General features: G+C 36.7%; 2 protein-coding genes across 4 annotated transcripts in view; one reads left to right on the top strand and one right to left on the bottom strand.

Moving 5' to 3' along the window:
* The window catches only part of Cortactin (cortactin), a 444,169-nt gene that overhangs the window by 185,277 nt on the left and 236,704 nt on the right, over positions 1-22,188 (top strand). The gene's annotated exons all lie outside the window — the stretch shown is intronic.
* LOC149899816 (uncharacterized) overlaps positions 1-22,188 on the bottom strand; it is a 55,108-nt gene that overhangs the window by 11,206 nt on the left and 21,714 nt on the right. Inside the window, exons 3-6 of one of the 3 annotated variants that reach the window (XM_090114068.1) lie at positions 17,131-17,172; positions 16,414-16,616; positions 4,499-4,593; positions 2,675-2,830 (exon numbers count right to left, since the gene is read on the bottom strand). In XM_090114068.1, the coding sequence (XP_089970194.1) occupies positions 2,675-2,830; positions 4,499-4,593; positions 16,414-16,616; positions 17,131-17,172 (496 nt within the window). Of the gene's footprint in view, positions 1-2,674; positions 2,831-4,498; positions 4,594-15,539; positions 15,576-16,413; positions 16,617-17,130; positions 17,173-22,188 lie in introns of those variants that run through there. The other 2 variants (XM_090114069.1, XM_090114070.1) reach the window with 2 other exon arrangements.

The following is a 22,188-nucleotide window of genomic DNA, read 5'->3' as shown; positions in this document are numbered from 1 at the left end:
CGTCGAAACGCATTGCAATAATAACGCATTTATACGTTATTGTAAGTGTATAAGAGAAATGACCATGTTAAATTTGTGGAGAAATCCTGCATGCACGTCAAATACTAAAGCAATTTTTATAACTTTCGAAAACTTTTTGACTGGAAATTTGTTCAAAAGTTTCGAAAATGTGTGATTGTAAAGATTTTTACGTGATGTTGATGAATTGCGCTCGCGCCGCCAAAATGAAAAATGTTGGATATTTTATCTAGTTTATATTGTCAGTAGATATTTTATTTTCCATATGATTCGGAACAGAGATATCGTGAAGGAACTGCGAGACGAAATTTTTACAGAACGGCGGCACGAACGGGAAAAGTCACGATGTGGCAAGGTAGCAATTACAGAGATAGCTTACACAGAATTTCTCCCTTGTTTTTTGATAATAACCATTTTTTTGAATACATACATAATGATAATGTACAACTAATTTTTAATGTTTTGATCAATTTTGTTAATTGTCATGTTTAACTTATGAATTAATGGCAGAAATTTATAATTATAATTAATATGTTAATTTTTGAAATATTTCTACTATTTACTCAATATTTTCGATTATACAATTAAATTCTTTGCTTTTATAAAAAAGGTTTTGATAGTTTAAATAAAGTATGTGCCAACTTAAACATGAAACATTATTTTAACTTACACTAAAACAAGTGCAAATTATTCAAGATTTAGCGTCAGCGTTTAAGCAAGTGTTAGTAGCTGTAGGTCATTTACAGTGCAAAGATATTATAAAAGAGATTTCCCACTTACCGTAATAGAAAGAAAGAGATAGAGTATATTGTTACATACAGACATACTTTAGTTATTTGTTATTTTGCAAGAAAGTGCTGTCAATATTAAGTGCTTAAAAGGAGTACAAAATGTTAGGGATAGGACCGTAATTACATTAAAAACAGGTTACATAATATTTTAACGGTTTAATAAAAGCATATTAGCGATTATAATAGAAAATAAATACACTTAAGAGAACTATAATCTGTATGTAACAATATTGAGAGATAACATAAATATTTTACCTGTACACCAGAAGTAAAGATCCTGGGCACCTTTTCGGTGCGCACAAACTTATTACAAACAAAGATAGATTTTTAACAAATAATACGAGATATAGAACTATCTCAATACACGTATATGTTAGACATTATTTTCCATGATTAGCACAAAGATTTGCAGGTAACAGAACTTAGGAATACACAAAATAACCATGATAAATGGGAATTAACACAAACACAAAACAAAGTGCTTGGATTATTTTTAATTTTATCGACAGCATTAGAATACAACAAAAAATGCTAAACTTTCGATATAGAAGATGAATAACATATTAGAGTTTGGGAGGTTTTGTGGAAACATTCACATTTATGAAGCATTATATTTCAAATTAAGCTACCAATTTAACTTGACAAAATAACACATTTAAGATGTATACTGGAATTAGCAAAAACACAGTATGCACTTCACATACATATTTCAAATATTACCTAATAAAGATTTCGAATAGTTTTCCCAGGTGAATTATAACGCGACAAATTCATAAAGGTCCCAAGGAGGAAGTATCAGATCATCAAATTTGCCTTTTCGAAATTCACGAAGTAATTCAACATCACAGAAGGAAGCAAACTTAACTGAAGGAAGAAATAAATAAAGCATTATTGATAATGAACAAGATCAATCCGCGATCAATAACAAGCACACAATACTAAATAGAAGGTAATGAAGTGAAACATTTCAGAAACATTATTAAGAAAATGGTTGTAAATCTAGAGGAAATATGAGGGTAGTATATAATGTTACTAAATTGATTGTTAACTGGTATATTTAGTTATCAACAAAACCCTAGCTGAGGCAGAAAGGAAACCAAGTATTACTTTGACCAATGTTATCAACGATTCCCTAGCATTATCAACAAAACCGTAGGAGCAGATACCCAAGCGTTACCAACAGATCTTTAGCAGAGATGTGAATCAGGCGTTAACGCGAGTACCCTCAACAAGCGTTATCAATAGTACATTAGCAACAAAACCAAACTTATCAACAAATCCACAGCCTTAATTGCGAAACTGTTGCGTTATCAATTGAACCCTAGCAGAGGCAGAGCCCAATGAAGCGTTAACAACAGAACCCTAGCAGCAGAGAAGAAAACCAAGCGTTACACAAAACCCTAGCACAGGTGAAAACCAGTGTTACCAAGCGTCACCCAGCAACCAGCACACAATACATACGGCTCCGGTTCAGGTGGTGCAATGAATCGTTATCGATAAAACCCAAGTAGAGGCGAAACCCAAGCATTATCAACAGAACCCTAGCGAGGCAGAGCCTAATGAAGCGTTATCAATAGAACCCTAGCAGGGAAAATACCAAGCGTTATCAATAGAACCCTAGCAGGGAAAATACCAAGCGTTACACAAAACCCTAGGAGCAGAGAAGAAAACCAAGCGTTACCACAAAACCCTAGCACAGATGAAAACCAGTGTTACTAAAACAACCGTAGGAGCAGCTGTGAAAACCAAGCGTTTTAAACAGAACCCTAGCAGAGGCAGAGCCCAATGAAGCGTTATCAACAGAACCCTAGCACAGGTGAAAACCAGCGGAAAGCGTCACCCAGCAACCAGCACACGATACATACGGCTCCGGGTCAGCTGCACGGCGGGCGGCAGCCTGTCGAGGCGCGTCATGGAGTACGCCCTACCTGGCGCGCGCGGGGCCGGCACCGTCGGCACCAGGTCCGTGCGCCGCCGGGCCACCGACGTCCACGTGGACGCGGGGGAACGCTCCGATTCGTCTGGAACGTTCCGGAATGTTCCGTTGTACACTACACGCGCTTACAATTATTATAGTCAGCAATCTTAAGGCTTACGCAGACCGAGGCGACACGGTATTTCGGTACGGTAAGGAATTCTACCGAGAATCAACGCACACTAGACACTTTATTATTATTTTAGACGTCACGAGCCCGTGACGCGTCTTTCCAGTGCAATTAAAGCATAGCAAAATAAGTCATATTGCTATATGGATACGTTTGAAATTTTGAATGTCTGTAGCGACTACTATATGTACATATCGACTGTATATTTCATTAGTAAAAATTAATCCCCTGCCACGTCGTCCGGGTCTGCGTAAACCTTTATTGTCCGGGCTGAAGTTAGGCCGGAGTCGATGCATAAAACATAAAATATTCAGTATCCCCATCGATATTATAAGTAAAAGATATAAGATAAGTTATTCTTGTTAATTTCAAATGCGATTTTAATATTACACATGGAGTAATCAATGGTCAATTTTACATCAATTTTTCATAAATTCAAATAAAGTTAGTTGACTTAATATAATACCTACATCTAAAACAGAATTATTTAATATTTCTGCATAATATATTTTTTATGTTCGTATAGTGTAAATTGTGAAATCTTATTAGTTTTTCTTTATATAACGTACTCATAAATCATTCAACTTAAATTTAAACGATATAATTAATATATTATGTCTTACGTAATTACAAAATTAAATATTCCAATTCAATGGATAAATAATGATTAGCATAATATTTCAAACCAACACAGTGAGGCCGGCATACTTTTATTTAAATATTTAAAACAAAGAAAGACTGAAATTTAAATAAGATGTATTCTCTAGTACCTAGTTATTGTCTACTTTCCTTATTGTATCAACGAATACAGAGAAAAATATTTTTTATTTCTACATTAGTTTCAATAAAAACCTTTTTAATATATTAATATCTCTTTGAAACTGTAATAAAAACATTTTAATACTCACGGAAACTCGAAAACATTAATCCTTAGCAGCGTAAAAAATAATATTTTCAATAAACATTTTTTGATAAAAAATACAAATTCAATTTTTATAAAAAAAAATTTAAAATCAGTAAGTATTTAAAACAAAACCAAAAATCTAACTACTAAACCAAATATAGCCACGCTATATTTATTACTATACACCAATTTTCAATACCTAAGCAAAATAAAGCTCCGTATAGCATAGCTGCTAGACTAGACATTACCTAAAACTAAACTACATGCAGTGCTAAAGCGAAAGAGTGTTCAAAATATTTTCTATTCAATAGCAAAAGCTGTGTGATGCGTAAAAAAATTTCAAGAAAATTATATGAAAATAAGAATATTTATAACAATGTAATGACGGCGAAAAATACTCGACGTAAAGTCAATATATATATATACAAAAAAATAATAATCGTCATAAAAAAATCATTTTTTAAGTAACTCCTACAATTTACTTTCTTATCTAATTTCTACTTCTACAAAACTATCCAATGATAACGTAAATTTTCTAAACCAAAAAGTCAATGGTATCTTAGCAAAGTGAATACCTACCACAATTAAACCAAAAATTCGAAAACAATTAAACATTTTCTGAATATTAAGTTTTTATGAAAAAGTTGCTTTACACCCTACGATACGACCTTACGACATACCTTTGTTATCAGTGTCGGATGTGTCCAACTGAAGCGCTGAGGCGCGTCTTGTCAGCGGCGCAGACGCGAACATCACATTAGTCGTTGATGCCGCCCTGGAACGTGATATTTGGAACATTATATTATAGTGTATGGGATTGGAATGTCGTGCGATATCGTGTCGGATGCGTGTCGTGAAGTATAATTAATTAAGGTTTAAAGGGTAAACGTATGTGATTGTTCAAACATGTATTTATTATGTAGGACAAAAACAAACTTCATATACCTAATCAAACATGAAAAATGTAACATTCCAAACAAAATTGAATGTTTGGGACGTTTTTTTTTAAAGAAAAGGTGTATTTTCTAACTAAGATAACTAAAATTAAACTTACAAAATGTCTCTAAAACAACTAAATAATTCAAAAAACAAAACAACATAAAATTTTACAAAATGCATCCAAGTGTATTTCATGCTAAATGTGCTGTGCATAAGCATAATTATTGTGTATTTTCTAAATTGTACATGCATCGTGATTCTTTAAGAATTCATCATTGTTATAAATAAATGGATTCATATACTAATTATATACAATATCTATAGGTACACGAATGGATATTATTTATAAGAGTTATAAGACATGTATACTTGATCAGATTTCTTCATTATAAATTAATTAAAGCAAAACTAATCCATATTTATTATACTTAGTAGTTTAAACTATTTATCTAAGATCTATGCCTACTGATATAAAGGAATAGATTGTATAATTTCGTAGATCTAAATTTATTTTATTTATTTTCAGTTCTACCCTCAGTTATTTTTGTAGTTAGTTGTAAATGGTCTTATGTACAATTTTTGGGGCATTTTTCGAAATGAGCGCTACATATTAATAGCTACATATAAATAATTTGTAGGAATTATTTAGACTAATACGATATTTGAACAACATGTTATAAAGTCTATTAAAACGTTTCCAAAATTTAAAAATCCTATTTTTACTCTGTCCATAACCCAACCAAACTATCATCTACATCCTATACCACACTTTCGTCAAAGCGACAATTAATTGGGCCATTTACATAATCCGTTTGTACTTTCGAAATGGGGCATTCAATAATTTGCAACGTCAATTTGGGCTATTGTTTCACGACAATGGCGAGTCGTTTGAAGGATGCTGACGTCACACTGTGTGGCAACACTCGCTTTTCGTGTATTGAGTATTGCACTTTCATGAGTGTCACTTCCTTAAAATTGTGACACGTTTTTGTGTGCAATTTTTGTTTAGAGAATTTTATAGCAGATATATTTTCGAATCTTAAAAAGAAGTGATCGAAAAAATTGCCAAAGCAGAATTTAAATTATAAGTGAAGGGATAGCAAGTCCGTCTAACTTTGCAATAAAGTTGCATAATTATTAATTACGAACAGAACTACTCTTTAAAATCTTTCAAAAAGCTTAAATATCTAGCCGGAATATTTTAGCAATTCTTTTGCATGCAGATATTGAAAAACTGCAGACAATAACATTAAATATAATCATATATTGCCAACCAATTGAAACCGTTTCATAAAACCAATGATCTTTCAGAATAATATTGAATAACGGCTATATAAAAAGGTAATTACGTTGGAAAGCAGACCTATTGTTTGAGTGTGAATTTTATTGTGAAAAATTGATAACGTTGCATATAATCAATATAATCTAAATACGCTCTTATAGCGGCATTATACACGTCATATCACTAGGTTTTACTTGCCACTTCAATGTTGCATTCAGAATAAAACAATTGTTTAGTATTTTGATAGAATAAGATAAACAATGCTACATATGATACAGTATAGCAAAACAAACATACTTATTCCGAAAATTTTACCTAATGTATTTTAAATAAATGTAGGTACCTATATTATCAAAGTAGTTTGGAATAACTTTATTATGAAGAGGTAACCCATTTAATCCTTTTTTAATCAGTTAATAATACTATAAATAATTATTATTTTAAGAATTCATCATATGAAACATAAACCCCCATGAACTCTAAAAAATGCCGGTATTTTTAAACAAGGTTTAAATTCTAAATTAAGTAAATTTATAATATAGGTAACCCTATAAACAAGATACGAAACGGCGAATGCAAACCGTTTTAAAATTAATTAAGCCGCCATTCTCGAAGCAGATAAGATTGTTGATAATTACTTTTATTGTGCGGAAAATTTTCAATAGTTCTAGATAGATACCTGTTTTATACATTTCAATTTTCAACGTAACTTTGTCTAATCCGTTGGTTTAATAGAATAAGTTTTAGTATTGTTTAGTTCCATCATTCGATAATAGATGACGCTAGTTGTAGAAGCTGTGTTTTTAAATCGCGCTTATGTTATTTTTTTGTAACTAGATATAAGCAAAATGATGTTGTAGTTCCGTGATCCTCCGCAAATATACGGTCAGAGCGTTTTTGTGTGTTTTATTTCCGACTCTGGCTAGTGTGTACTACATTGCTGGTGGTACATAACATTTGGTCCTTCGAGCCGGATATTGGAGACCAGGTGGTGACGTCAGCGGCCATTGGAGGGAGCGAGAGGGAGAGCAGCCGGGACGCCAGCAGCCAGCGGAGCGAGCGAGAGGGAGACAACCGGGACGTCAGCGGCCAGCGGAGCGAGCGAGAGGGAGAAGATCCGTGACGTCAGCGGCCTGCGGAGTGAGCGAGAGGGCGACAACCGTGACGTCAGCGGCCAGCGGAGCGAGCGAGAGGGAGAAGATCCGTGACGTCAGCGGCCTGCGGAGTGAGCGAGAGGGCGACAACCGTGACGTCAGCGGCCAGCGGAGCGAGCGAGAGGGAGAAGAACCGTGACGTCAGCGGCCTGCGGAGTGAGCGAGAGGGCGACATCCGTGACGTCAGCGGCCTGCGGAGTGAGCGAGAGGGCGACAACCGTGACGTCAGCGGCCTGCGGAGTGAGCGAGAAGGCGACAACCGTGACGTCAGCGGCCAGCGGAGCGAGCGAGAGGGAGAAGATCCGTGACGTCAGCGGCCTGCGGAGTGAGCGAGAGGGCGACAACCGTGACGTCAGCGGCCAGCGGAGCGAGCGAGAGGGAGAAGATCCGTGACGTCAGCGGCCTGCGGAGTGAGCGAGAAGGCGACAACCGTGACGTCAGCGGCCAGCGGAGCGAGCGAGAGGGAGAAGATCCGTGACGTCAGCGGCCTGCGGAGTGAGCGAGAGGGCGACAACCGTGACGTCAGCGGCCAGCGGAGCGAGCGAGAGGGAGAAGAACCGTGACGTCAGCGGCCTGCGGAGTGAGCGAGAGGGCGACATCCGTGACGTCAGCGGCCTGCGGAGTGAGCGAGAGGGCGACAACCGTGACGTCAGCGGCCAGTGGAGCGAGCGAGAGGGAGAACATCCGTGACGTCAACCGACTCCGGAGTACAGGTGCGAGGGAGAAGGACTACCAGTGAAGTGAAACGTGAGTACTTTGAAGTTCAATTATACAAAATTGGACCTTAAGTCCAAGAAGATAAAGTGAAGTGACGGGGAATCCATGCCCAAATTAAATTAAAGTAACTTTAAAACACTTAGAAAATTTTCATTGTTTACATAGACTTAGTTTTTTGTTCGTTGTATTGAATAGACACTTGTAAAATTTTGTAAAAGAATTTACCACTTATAATATTTTAGAGTTGAGGAGACAGTTTGTACATGTGAGTTAGTTTTTGTTTTATGCAATTTAAATATTAAGTTAAATTTATTTATTTCAAATAAGTTTGAGAATATAAAGTCTATTTATCTTATTGTTGTTCGGAAGTCTCTAAAATATTATAATGGAAGCATTTAATAGAATTCAAGAAAATAGTAAAGAGCTTATCTCTAAAGGTAGAGTCAATTTTAAAAAATCCCCTAAGGAAAGAATTACTGTTTCGTATGTTGAAACTCGTTTGGAATCTTTAGAAAATCAGTGGCAATCATTTTGCGATATTCATCGCCAAATTATTAGCGAGATATCTAAGAGGGAGTTAGACTCTTCTAGCTATATTAAAAATTGTGTATATGATGAGACCGAAGTACTATATGTAGATTACAAAACTGAATTGAAAGATGCTTTGATTGAATTAAAGGGTAATAGTCGGTCCGGGGTAAAGTCAAGTGATTCCAGCGAGTATCAAGAAAAATGTGTCATAAAATTACCAGAAATTTCTTTGCCTAAATTTTCAGGAAAATACACAGAATGGCCTACCTTTAGAGATCTTTTTGTATCATTAATACACAATAACCATAAATTAGATGATGTACAAAAATTACATTATTTAAAGGGTCATTTATTAGGAGAACCGGAACAGCTCCTAAGACATACAGCAATAACCGATAAAAACTACACGGCTTCCTGGGCTCAGCTAGTCAACCGTTATGACAACAAAAAGTATTTGTCAAACAATATCCTAAAACGTTTGATGAGTCTAAAAGTATTGCATCATGAATCGTCATCGGCGATAAGAGAATTATTAGATAGTATGAACGAATGCTTAAGTGCTCTAAAAAACCTAGGAATTGATATTACTAGCTGGGACACAATCGTTATTTATATAATGAGTCACAAATTGGACCCTGAGTCCAGGAAGCAGTGGGAGTCCAAGGCAAATGATTGCGAAGACCTACCAACCTTGACTCTATTTAGAGAATTTTTGGAGCATAAGTTTAGGTCATTAGAGTTTTTAGACACTAAGTCAGTAAACGTAAAAAACCCTCGTTCTAGTCCCAAAGTACTTTATGTGAACAATACTTTGACGGATAGTGTTGAATCTGGTCAGTCTTATGTGGCGAAGTGTCCGTATTGCAAAGGGGCAACTCATAAATTATATAATTGTAAGGAGTTTGCGAAGTCGGACTATGATGTGAGACATAAATTTGTACAAAATAGTCGCTTATGTTTTAATTGTTTTGGTAGCAACCACTCCGTATTTTCATGTCGCCAATCCACCAGATGTAAGGTTTGTAAGCGTAAACATAATTCATTGCTTCACCCCGAAGAATCTAAAAATGTTGAGTCCCATCAAAAGAATGTGGTTGTTTCTTCAGCAACCACATCTGAACGCGATGTTGTTACGTGTTTTTCGAATGTCCGTAGTCAAGTTCTTTTGGCTACTGCAGTTGTGGAAGCGGAGACGAATACAGGTAAGGCTAACTTTAATTTGCGATGCTTATTGGATCAAGGCTCAATGGTTTCTCTCATCACCGAATCCACGGTTCAAGCTCTTGGGCTAAAGAAAATTCCAAATAAGGTTCGTATTTCTGGAGTAGGAGGTCAGGAAGATTCCTTAGCGTCAAGATCTATGGTTGAAGTAAAAATAAGATCAACTTATAATCCCAAGTTTACCATGGTCGTTCAAGCGCACGTTCTCGGTAAGCTTACATCGTTTCTTCCATCAAGGAGAGTCAATCTGCGGTTGTGGCCAGAGCTTTCACACTTGCAATTGGCTGATCCAAAATATGAAGTCCCAAACAAAATTGATTTGTTGCTTGGTGCGGAGGTGTATGCCCAGGTACTGGAGGACGGCATGATAAAGGGTCCCCCTGGATGTCCGTTAGCACAGAAAACGCAATTAGGGTGGATATTATCTGGGCACATTCAATCAGAAATGTTAGATTCTGGAACGCACCAACAACCGAGAGTGATCGTCAGCATGCACGCTGGATGCAATGAAGATGAACTACTAAAAAGGTTCTGGGAAATAGAAGCAGAGCCATGTTTGGTAAGCAATAAAATAATGACAATCGAAGAAAAGGCGTGTGAAGAGATTTTTGAGAGGACAACTAAGAGAGACAAGGAGGGAAGATATATTGTTAACTTACCTTTCCGCCCCGAAGTAAAGCATGAATTTGGAGATACACGAAGTGTAGCGGTGCAAAGGCTAAAGAGTTTAGAGAAAAGATTTAAGAACACCGAACTCAAGAATAATTATTCGCAAGTGTTGAAGGAATATTTATTGCTGGGTCATATGGAAAAAGTACAGGAAGACTCGGAAGAGACGCGGAGACGTTCGGTATGGTTACCGCATCATGCAGTAGTCAGACCAGACAAAAGCACTACTAAGACGCGAGTAGTATTCAATGCGTCAGATAGAAGTGCTAATGGTATGTCGTTAAATGATGCCCTGATGGTTGGCCCAAGACTACAACCAGAATTACGTCATATAATCATGAGATGGCGTCTCCACCCGATATGCCTAATAGCCGACATCATAAAGATGTATAGGCAAGTAAAGCTGAAAAGGGAGCATACAGATTATCACCGAATCGTGTGGAGAGATGACAACAACGAAATCCAAGATTATCGTCTACTTACCGTTACCTTTGGCACTTCCAGTGCACCTTATTTAGCGGTCAAAGCTCTCCAACAGCTTGCAGTCGATGAGGGTGGGAGCTATCCACTAGCTGCTGCAAGACTAAAAACGGACTTTTACATGGATGATCTGTTAACCGGGTGTGATTCTGAAAAAGAAGCATTACGATTATATGAAGAAATGACTGAATTGTTAAGTAAAGGAGGTTTTAGGCTACAGAAATGGAGTAGTAATAGCATGGAGGTGATGGAAGGTTTTGAAGGAAATATAGAACAGGACAGGGAACTTAAGGAGGATGACGTGACTAAAGTAGTAGGTCTCTTTTGGAACCGCCGCACCGATGACTTTAGTTATAGAGTTCAGTTTTTATCAGCGTCGCTTCCTGCAACCAAAAGAGAAATTATAGCCGAAATTTGTCGACTGTACGATCCGCTTGGTTGGATCGCTCCATGCATCATCACTGCAAAAATATTCATACAAAAATTATGGATGACTGGATTTGGATGGGATGATAGATTACCGTCTGAACTTATTAGTGAATGGATAACTTACCGGGAGGAATTATTTCAGCTAACAAATTTCCAAATACCGCGATGGGTGCAAACACGAAGCAAAGATACAGTTGTGGAGTTACATGGGTTTAGTGACGCTTCACATGCCGCCTATGCTGCTGTGGTTTATATTCGTTGCGTTTCTGAAGATAAACAAATTAAAACTCACCTGGTAGCTGCAAAAACTAAAGTTGCCCCGATCAAGCAAATCTCCATACCTCGACTGGAACTCTGCGGTGCGGTGTTGGTAACTAAATTGTTAGTTGAAGTAGCTGAAGTTTTGAACATACCAATTTCACAGTTGCATGCTTGGACGGATTCCACCATCGTCCTAGCGTGGCTTAGTGACCATCCCAGTCGGTGGAAAACATTCATAGCCAACCGGACTTCTGAAATTCTAAATCATTTAGAACCTTGTAAGTGGTCGTATATACAGTCCAAAGAAAATCCCGCTGACTGCGCGTCTCGTGGAATACTACCTTCTGAGCTAGTTGAGAATAATTTGTGGAAGTATGGTCCGGATTGGTTAAGTAAGATTGATATTCAGTATGGTAAACCGCTTTCCATATGCACTAAAACTGACCTGGAAGAAAGAAAGATTAAAGTACATGCTGCAACTAAGGAGAACTGTGAAGATATAGATATATTTTTAAAATTTTCATCTTTTACGAAGCTGGTGAGAGTAGTCGCATACTGCAGAAGATTCCTGAAATTGAAGGATCCCGTTGAAACTCGTCCGAAATTTCTACCTTACCTTTCAGCTGAAGAGCTCCGAGATGCCACCATGTGTTGTATCCGTCAGCATCAGCTTACTTGGTACCCTGAAGAAATGAAGAATCTGAAACATAAAAACATCATTAAAAAGAGTAAAATTGACAATTTAAATCCATTAATAGATGAATTAGGAATTATGAGGGTCGGAGGAAGAATGGAAAATTCTTGCCTGAAGGATGGCAGCAAGCATCCGATAATTGTAAACGGTGACTCCTGCTTGGCGAAGTTGATTATAGCCGATGCCCACGCCAAAACCATGCACGGAGGTCCCCAGTTGACCATTAACTACATACGTTCGACGTATTGGATCACCAAATTGAAAAATCTAGTACGATTTAATATACACAAATGCGTTTCATGCGTAAGAAACGCGGCGAAGTTTCGAACTCAATTGATGGGCCAGCTGCCTGCCTGCCGAGTCACCCCTCGAAAACCTTTTTTATACTCCGGTGTTGATTACGCTGGTCCCATTAATATTCGCGTTTCGAAGGGTCGTGGCCATAAATCCTATAAAGGATATATTTGTCTCTTTGTTTGCATGGCCACAAGAGCCGTTCATATAGAAGCAGTTTCCGATCTTACTTCAGAAGGTTTTTTGGCAGCTTTCAAACGTTTTGTTGCTAGACGAGGCCGTTGTATTCAGTTGTGGAGTGACAACGGCACCAATTTTGTAGGTGCGTCTAAGGAGTTGCGGAATTTGTTTGCAAATGAGAAATCCCAACTGCCTGTTGACATTGCATCATCATTGGCTAACAATGGTACAGAGTGGCGCTTTATTCCTCCTCATGCTCCAAATTTCGGTGGAGTGTGGGAAGCAGGCATAAAGAGCACTAAACATCATCTGCGTCGCGTAATCGGCGATTCTACTCTTACTTTTGAAGAGCTGGCGACGGTCTTGGTGCAAATTGAGGCGTGTCTCAATTCGCGACCTTTGTCCGTAGCTAGCTCCGACTCAGGTGATCCCAACCCGTTAACACCGGGTCATTTTTTAATAGGGGAGCCATTGATCGTGGCTCCGGATAATAATTTTGAATACGAGAAAATTTCCAATTTGCGTCGTTGGCAGTTAACCCAAAGGATGGTGCAGCATTTTTGGAAGCGTTGGTCCCAAGAGTGTCTAACCCAATTTTTTCAAAGGTACAAATGGAAAGGCAAGGTTCCCGACATCAAGGTAGGAGACGTGGTCTTAGTGAAGGAGGACAATTTGCCTCCTGCGAAATGGATGTACGGATTGGTGGTTGAATTACATCCGGGTAAGGATAAGGTGACACGTGTTGTCACGTTGAGATATAGGGGTTCTCACATACAAAGACCGACTTCGAAACTATGTGTGTTGCCCGTTAGAGAAACATAAATGTAAAAAAGAAAATATATATGTATTATGTTAGACGTAAGTAAAGAATAAGTATTAGTTTAAAGAGATGTATTTGCTTCTATGTATTGCTGTATCTTTTTGCATAGATGTATTTTTTTGTATTGTGAAGGACTATTCGTCCTTGGCGGGCGGTATGTCTAATCCGTTGGTTTAATAGAATAAGTTTTAGTATTGTTTAGTTCCATCATTCGATAATAGATGACGCTAGTTGTAGAAGCTGTGTTTTTAAATCGCGCTTATGTTATTTTTTTGTAACTAGATATAAGCAAAATGATGTTGTAGTTCCGTGATCCTCCGCAAATATACGGTCAGAGCGTTTTTGTGTGTTTTATTTCCGACTCTGGCTAGTGTGTACTACATTGCTGGTGGTACATAACAACTTCCTTGAATTCGTTATACATAGTTGCAATGTGATTAAAACAAAACTCTAATCATTTATACTAAATTTGCATTGTAACTTTATTTTCAGTAATAATCTGTGGCATTTAAAGTTGTCTATGGATCAAAAATGGAGGCTACAAGCCGTCCAGTCGTGGCTTCGTTCACACAACGATATTCCAATACAAATTACCTAATAAATTTCAAACCGATAAGAATCTTAATGTTCCTTTTAGAACAGTCCTGAAGATCTTCCTAATCTATTCATCAAAACCTATTTAAAATTTGGTTTTTAAATCAAAACACACACACACATACACATTCGTATTTATAATATTTTCAGTTGTGGGGATTCCTCCCCACACACTATACACACAGTCAAAACAAATCTTTTCGTCGAATCTTCTAAGCAAGCCGCTCTCAATAATTGCACACAAATAAGGAATGTATGTCAGTATGTGCGTATTTGCAATGTGTATTTATAGCCGGCTAATTAGCCATTCCGTGTGTGCGTATAACAGTATTTATCCTGCCTCCCGTATACGTAGAAATATATCGAGTTATGTTCCACTTACTATGAAGACAAATTAGCAGACGCGTTATTTGATATTGTGGTAAATACAAAGATTATTATTGTTCTATAAATAGGGCTAATTATTAACGAAATATACGTTTTTGACTACTGAACATTAGGTGGCCCACCTGTCCTTCAGCAGGCACTACCAATATAAAAAAACAAACACATGAATAAGTTATCCCGTACCTAATAGACCCAGATCATTATAAAGAATGAAAAAAAATTATTGCCTATTTATAAATTATTATCTTAAAATTAAATGAAGCAAATGGACTGGATCCTCCTGTAGGTAGCTACTAACATGATACCGAGATACTAGCCTATGCGTATAGTCTATATCTATTTCTGTAGGCACCAAACTTGATTCCTACTATATCCGATCAGCTGTCTTTACGTCAGCAGTTTTTACGTCACAAAGATCCATCACTTACAAACTTTCTCGTCTATTTATTATAAAGTTTGTCGTGTGCTAAAAATAAATATGCTGCCAATTCGCAGCTGATTATTATCTTAGAGGGCGCGGTGACACAGTGCGTGTGACCCATTTAGTATGCTGTATGGATAAGGGTAGAAAGTTATAATATCCTTACCAAATATAGGGCAAAAGCTACTAAATATATACCTACTATACAGCATTAACGAATAAAATATATGCTGTCGCTCTTCCGTATAAAGATGACAAAAATTAAGGTTTCTTTCTAATATAACACTCTTAATTTTAAAATCTAAGAGTATTTCTACACTAAAGTCCACGACCAACACATTAATATAAACGTTGTATGTAGAAACGAAATAAATATTTAGATCTCATCTTACATGCAAATCAATAAACAAATAACGCACACATAAAAAGAACACTCAGATATACAATACCTATATACACATGCAACAAAACAACATGCAAGGAATGCAATCTACTAAATATTAATCTATCTACGTATTTTAGTCGGTTTAAGACACTCTTTGTCTATATTACAATTTTGATGTTAATAAAGTTTCAATGTTATTTGTTAAACATAAATCAAAATAAAAAATAAACAACATAACAAAAAAAATAAAAAATTTTGCTTACAGTGACTCAAAAAAGTTCATCTGATCTATGGGGTTGGTACTGGCGGGAGAAACAAATGAACAATTAGTGCAAAACAAATAAATAAAAATGTGATTTTTTCGTAGTTTATTAATCACTGTGTTGTTGAGACCCACAACCGAATGTCCTGATTGTAAAAAGCAAAAGCAAAATGTATGTCTGATACTCAATAAAAAAAAAAAACAAATGATTGAGCACAAAATAAAAAGAAAACATAATAGAAACCTACTGAATTCTATAAAAATACATGTTTCACAGTCTAAAATATAAGTCTAATTATATTTGAGCGATCGTTACGATTAATTAATAACATAATTAAACATGAATGATGCCTAGCTCTATTAACATAACCTGGGCAATTAGAGCTGTATATAAATGTAATAGCTTCGCTTATCGCATGCTATCTTGCTAGTTGCTTGTAACCTAACGCAGTACTAACATTATATGTAATACAATTTAAGACTGTGAAACATTAAAATCCTAGCTGAAAACATCTACAGCTATATTGAAATAGGAAACTAAGGGTGCAGATACACTAGAGCATTTACTTGTAACATAACATCGAACATTCGCCGTTTTGTCGAACCACTTTTCCACCACGATACTTAATTCTTTTATACTGTTTGATTGATTGCAGTAACATTTAACTGTGAAAAAGTTACATATACAACGAAATGTTACAGATAAATAAATTCACAATCACTTTGCATTAAGTACATCGAACATCGAGCATTCGCACAAACGTTCTATGACATAACTCTAGACCGCCCAACCTATGAAAAACGCTCAAGAAAATGCTCTAGTGTGCACTCCCACCCTGCCTACAAAAAACACGCTTACTCCTATCTCCACATACCTGCGCGCAGCCCAAAAGAATCCCGCCGAGTCGACCGGCTCGAGCAGCCGTGGCGTCGACGAGCCGAACGCGAACGCCGGCCGCGGCGCCGAGCGGGCGGCGCGCGCGCGCTCCAACCGCTCCGTGCGGTCCTTCTCGCGCTGCAGCAGCGCCTCCCGTCGCGATATGGACGCCTCCCATATCGCGCGTTTACGCTCTTCTACCTGTGGACAACGAGCATACGTGTAATCCAGGAGGTTAGGAATAACACACATATCTGTCACATTTATTAGCATATTTATGGGCCCTCTTCACAATGCGCAAGAGGCAATCACGATAGAGTAGAAGGCCTTATTTTTTATGATCAGCCGTCATTGTACATGTTTATTCATAATCGCCGTAATAGCGGCAAACATCGACGATCATTTGTTAGGCCATCACTGCCCATTGTGAAGAGGTGCAATCATTCGTTGTAACTTATCCGTCCTAAAAAATATGAAGTCACTGAAATGTCTATGTAATACAACGACAAAAGATTGTCAAAAGATTGAAAAATCAGCCCTCCAATCAAATAAAAATCCTTTAGGATCGTGCCAAAATTCGCCTAGCTTAGATTTACATGTAACTCTAAATGGAACATGGAATCTTTACAGTTTGATAACGGACGGTGTTTATCATTCAGATACAAGTAACAACACAATATCTTTTTGCCATTTAGTATGTACAAATTTAAATTACCTTTCCATTGGTGATCGGTCCAGAATTTTCGGAGATCACCTCCTATAAAATTAATAATTGTGTCTTAAAATTTTGGAATAGGTTCGATTTTGTAATATAAAAATTGAAAGGTCAGTCCTTAGACTGCATAAAATGGAATACAGTCCGATTAAAAGTATTTTTAAACAAGGGTTCGTCATAAATATTACATAAACTACAAGAATTCTGGAAGAAATTGCTGTTCAAGATGCATCTCACGTCTCATTCAATTAGAATTTACGGTCAATTACGGTAGAATAAATCGTCATAACATCATAAACATGGACGGAATTACGAGCTGATTTATCGCCAGTTAATTGATAAACAATTAAAAGTTAATACACACAAAATAAGCAAACTTTCACTGTCAACGTGTAGTGATCGATTAGTTCTATGCTGTTTCTACGGCTGCTGCCGAAGCGTGAAGTCATTAGCATTTTGATGAATGGAATGGGCAAATGTTGTGCATTTAGCAATATTCCGAGGAAGGTGAAAACACTTTATTGGCTGGATGTCAAAACGTTTCGTGATGTGCTCGTTATAACTTGGAAATATTCGCAAGTCACAACTCGCATTCAGCTTCATTTAAATCAATCAAGAAGTACATTAACACCTAGAAACACCAAGTATTATGCAAATATCAATTACATTGAGCCATGAATTCTTAAAGAGGCCAAACGAGATAATACAAATGAAAATGATCGACTATATATTTTTACACCTTGGATTCTAACAAAGATTACAATCTGTAAACCATTCAATAAACTCCTTATAAAAACAGTGGAAAGTGCCGCAGTTGTAATTGACAATCGTCTAGCGGAAACTAACCAGGAGGTCTAATTCGAAACGGCACAGAGCCCATAGATCAATCTAGATTTATAGAAAACGCACCTGCAAACTAGTAGGCACTAGACATGCAAATGCGATGGCATCTAGCATTCCTTTTGAATATTTAACGATAGTAAATGACAAATGTTATTTGCGACGTACAGACGTGGATTCCGTATTCTCGGTATCGGACGAGAAATCACTTAACTTCGCATATAGCTTGTACAACGTATGGTCTATTTTTATTTCATTAGAATAATGCATCATCGACGTGCATTAGTTTGTAAACTCATTGTTGATGATCCAATTATTGGACCAATTCCAAATTAATATGTAATGCTTATCAATCAAAATGTTTAGCTCTAAAACTTGGTGAATTGTGTCCACCAATTTAATTTAAATTTCTACATTGCTATAAACATCGTTCTAATGGCCTATCTGCACGAAGGACTACTATCTTTATGAAACCTAGCAATGCGACAAAATTAAACAAATAATACTAGAATCTTCAATATCCAACGCTCATTCTGATCCAGAACAAAACAATGTTCACACCAATCATAGTTAAGAGCTTACAATGAAAGCCAAACGCGATCCTGTAGGAAGTGAGCGTTATTTCGGTCGCATGTTCACGGCAGGAGTTAATTATAAATATTTTTGATGCACTTCTACCACTCGCCATACTTCCTTGACGCTTTAGTAGTATGGAATGTAACACGACACATGTTACATTCTTGGACATAAAGATCATCTTGTTTAAGATTTCAAGACTAACGAAGCTTAAAATATGGACTGTTAAAATGTTGTACTGCGTGTATGTAATAAAAAATAAATTTTGTTCCCTTGGGGCTTTATAATGCTGTCCCTTTACGGGTCAAAAGCGGAAACGTCTCCTCTAAAATATACTTTCAAAATATAAAATAGGACAAAATCCTACGCTAATAGATTCTATTTAAAATCGGTTCAACTGAATTGATTATACATCGAATGATTACAATCACCTATTTATTTTCTGTCCATAAATTGAATTTATTCTTCGGAAAAATCCTCATTTCTGACATCCGCAAAAAAATCGCCAAAGAACGAGATTCTCTGTCTACAAAATGCAAAAAAATAACTCTAGTTACATCTTCAGTCGTTCAATTCCAACTATTGCAATTCCTTTAATCTAAAATTAACTGCACATCATCGTACATACGCAATATGGAACAAGCGCACGCCGTCATGCGTCTGCGCAGCCGGTCACTGCGCATGACCTCATGTATGTTATATAAGATGACCCGGTCACCTGGCGGCTGGTACCTTATCGTTGTATAATTGCACCAATTACCTAGTATCAAAAACTAAATGGGGATCATTTACTTTATTATGAATCGTGTGTTTTGTTTAATTGTCAGAATATGGGGCAATCAACTGTACTAAACTTAATGAATCATACACGAATAATAATTTGCTTCAGAAATCGTTGCAAACAATCTTGATACCTACATATATTTAAGACTGGTTGGTATATAACCCAATTTCAGATGATTCCTTATACCTTATACTTTCGGGAAGGATGTAGGCTACATTTTTTTGGCAAGACAAAACCCGAAGAGAAAATATAATTGAAAGAGTTGAGTATGTTTAGTTCAGGATACGAATGCACAGCCACAGGTAGGATACAAAGTCACAATCTTGATCATAAATCTATTTCTGCAAATCAAGCATAACAAGCAGAAATTATTTATAACCAGATAGAGCAGTAATTAAAATTCCTCCACTATTACACTAGGCTATCTAGCGTGTCGTCCCAAATCTGCCTTATTGGTTTTGGCTCGCTTCCAGTCTTTAAGGTCAAGTGCCAGCTTTCCTTTAGCATTGTTTGCTGTGCTGTACATGACTGGCTAAATTGAAATTGCGCTTTCTTTGCACACAATGTTTAGACGTATATGTAATATTTACGACACAACGAGATCACTCTTTTGTCCTCTAGACATTACCTACTGGACTTAGACAAAACATTGTCCAGGTAACTACGTGTAAAGTTGTAAACTTCTTAGAGGAGAGCGTATTTTGAAATTTATTTAATAGTTAATATAATAGTCTGTCTGTTTCTGGATTAACATTAATGGATAACACAGAAACATTTTTTAAAGCACGTGCACAACAAAAGATAATACTGTATTTCTTAAGAACATTGGAGAAATGACATTTATTTCATTAAAAATATTTTATAGGAAAAGTATTTGAAATTTTCTATATTTCTGTATGATATGTCTCCAGCGTTAATATCATATTAGTTCTTGTAGTAAAAATTACGTGAAAGTTGTGATTAGTCAGCATATTTAACTTTTCAATTTCTACACATAACACTGATACTTTCTTAAGATTTTTAAGTAGCAGTTTATAATCGTATCCATCCCGTAAGTTTGAAAGTGTCCTACATTCATTGACATTGCGTTGAGATTAAAATTTCAAGGTCGTGTCATGGAAATACCGTCACGTCATGGAGTAAGGCGACGATTTTGGTATCTTTGAATCTTGCCAAAGTAATGTCACACGTTCTTTTTTTCTATATATGCCCAAAACATCCCGTAAAATCTCCATATCTGTCCCGAGTAGGCTCAACTCCGCCATCTCGAATACCATCACGATCCAGTCACACACAATAAACAGTCGGAACAACAAAAAACACGGTATGACGTATTAATTACCATAATAATGTTGCTCCTAAACGCGTGAGAGCTGATGACATCACCGCACAAGGACGTCGTTATGCAACGTACGTAGGTTGAATAGAATTATAAAGATTCTTGTGGAGCATTAACGCAGTGCCGATCGTTTCCTATTGCCATTTTCGTGTTTATTCCATGTGGATTGATACATTTATTCGTCCGATGCACCTACGGATGGGAAATATTCTCGCCACTGTTTGTTATTGTGAGCATGTTAATATAGGAAGCCATTGTCACATCTCAATGAACATATTTGATGGTCTTCTAAAGTTTTGTACTTGCCATAATCTTTACAAACAAAAAGGTCATCGAGTAAATTTCCTATACATTTTGGGTCATTCTCAAATATAAGACTTTCTGGTTCATTCTGATCAACATATATTTCAATCATTGCATTTCCATTTGTTGCAAGTGGAACTGATGTTATAATCTCTTTAATAACTGACCGGTTTAAAACTACTTTAGATCGTGATTCTGACGCACGCAAGTCGCTAAGACGCAATACATCATTGTCTTTCCTATAAAAAGGACATAATATTATAATGCCGAGTGAGTAAGACGGTAAACAAGAATCAAAAGGAATTTACTAATAATGATGCCAATCTAATATGTCAATGTGTACTTACTCATAAAGATCAGTATTTGGGCAATAAAATATTCACGAAGTTGAATGAAATTAATACAGAATATTCTAGATAATAAAACGTACGTTGTGTAAATCCTACTCCTTTATATATAATGAGGTAACAATGAAGAATTAGTTGGATTTAAATACATTTATCTAATTTCAATAACAATAGTACCGATGTTTCCATACGAAGCAGCCACTTAAATCGGGCACAAGTAGTAATTACACCTTGCTGCCATTTAAAACAGGACACTTATTGATCAGTTGTTTCTATCATATCACCCAATCAAGCGTCATTTGCACGATTATACATATCCACGATTAGATAACGTATTATCTATATTCGCTACCAAATGTCGACTTACCAGCTAATACAAAGTAATGGAATTAAACCATGTTTTGTAGCCACGAGTCGAGAGATTCAATTGGAATCATGCGGGCGGTGCATCAATGTAATTTTTTCTTTAACGTTTTATCACAATACGTACTGCATCAAGGACTTCGAACTTCGTTTAAAAACATTATTTATTATTGTCTTCCATAGAGGAATGCAGTTACGTTAGTTATATTGAGTACTATTAAAGGTGAACATATGCCATATGCTAAAATCATTTAACACAACCTTTCAATCGTCGTCCGCATTGCATTTATATGTGTTGGATTTCGCATGAGATACGAAAGCACGGAATCGTGCTAACATTATTTGCATGGTCAGTAAAATGTGATAATTGGTGCGCGTAATCAAGGCGCTAATTGGAGCCGCAGACGGCAACAAAATGCAGTTACGAAACTCATCAATCGCCCGGTTTTCTAGAAAGAAAGCTGATCGAATTCAACCGTTTGTACTGGCTGCGGAATAATGAGATT

This window comes from Colias eurytheme, chromosome 20 (genome assembly GCF_061535395.1).
Source record: "Colias eurytheme isolate Ceu_HAF_F1 chromosome 20, ilColEury1 Martin Lab GWU primary, whole genome shotgun sequence".
Taxonomy (NCBI): Eukaryota; Metazoa; Arthropoda; class Insecta; order Lepidoptera; family Pieridae; genus Colias; species Colias eurytheme.
The sequence above is the reverse complement of the archived record's forward strand: the minus strand, read 5'-3'. Positions and strand labels throughout refer to the sequence as shown.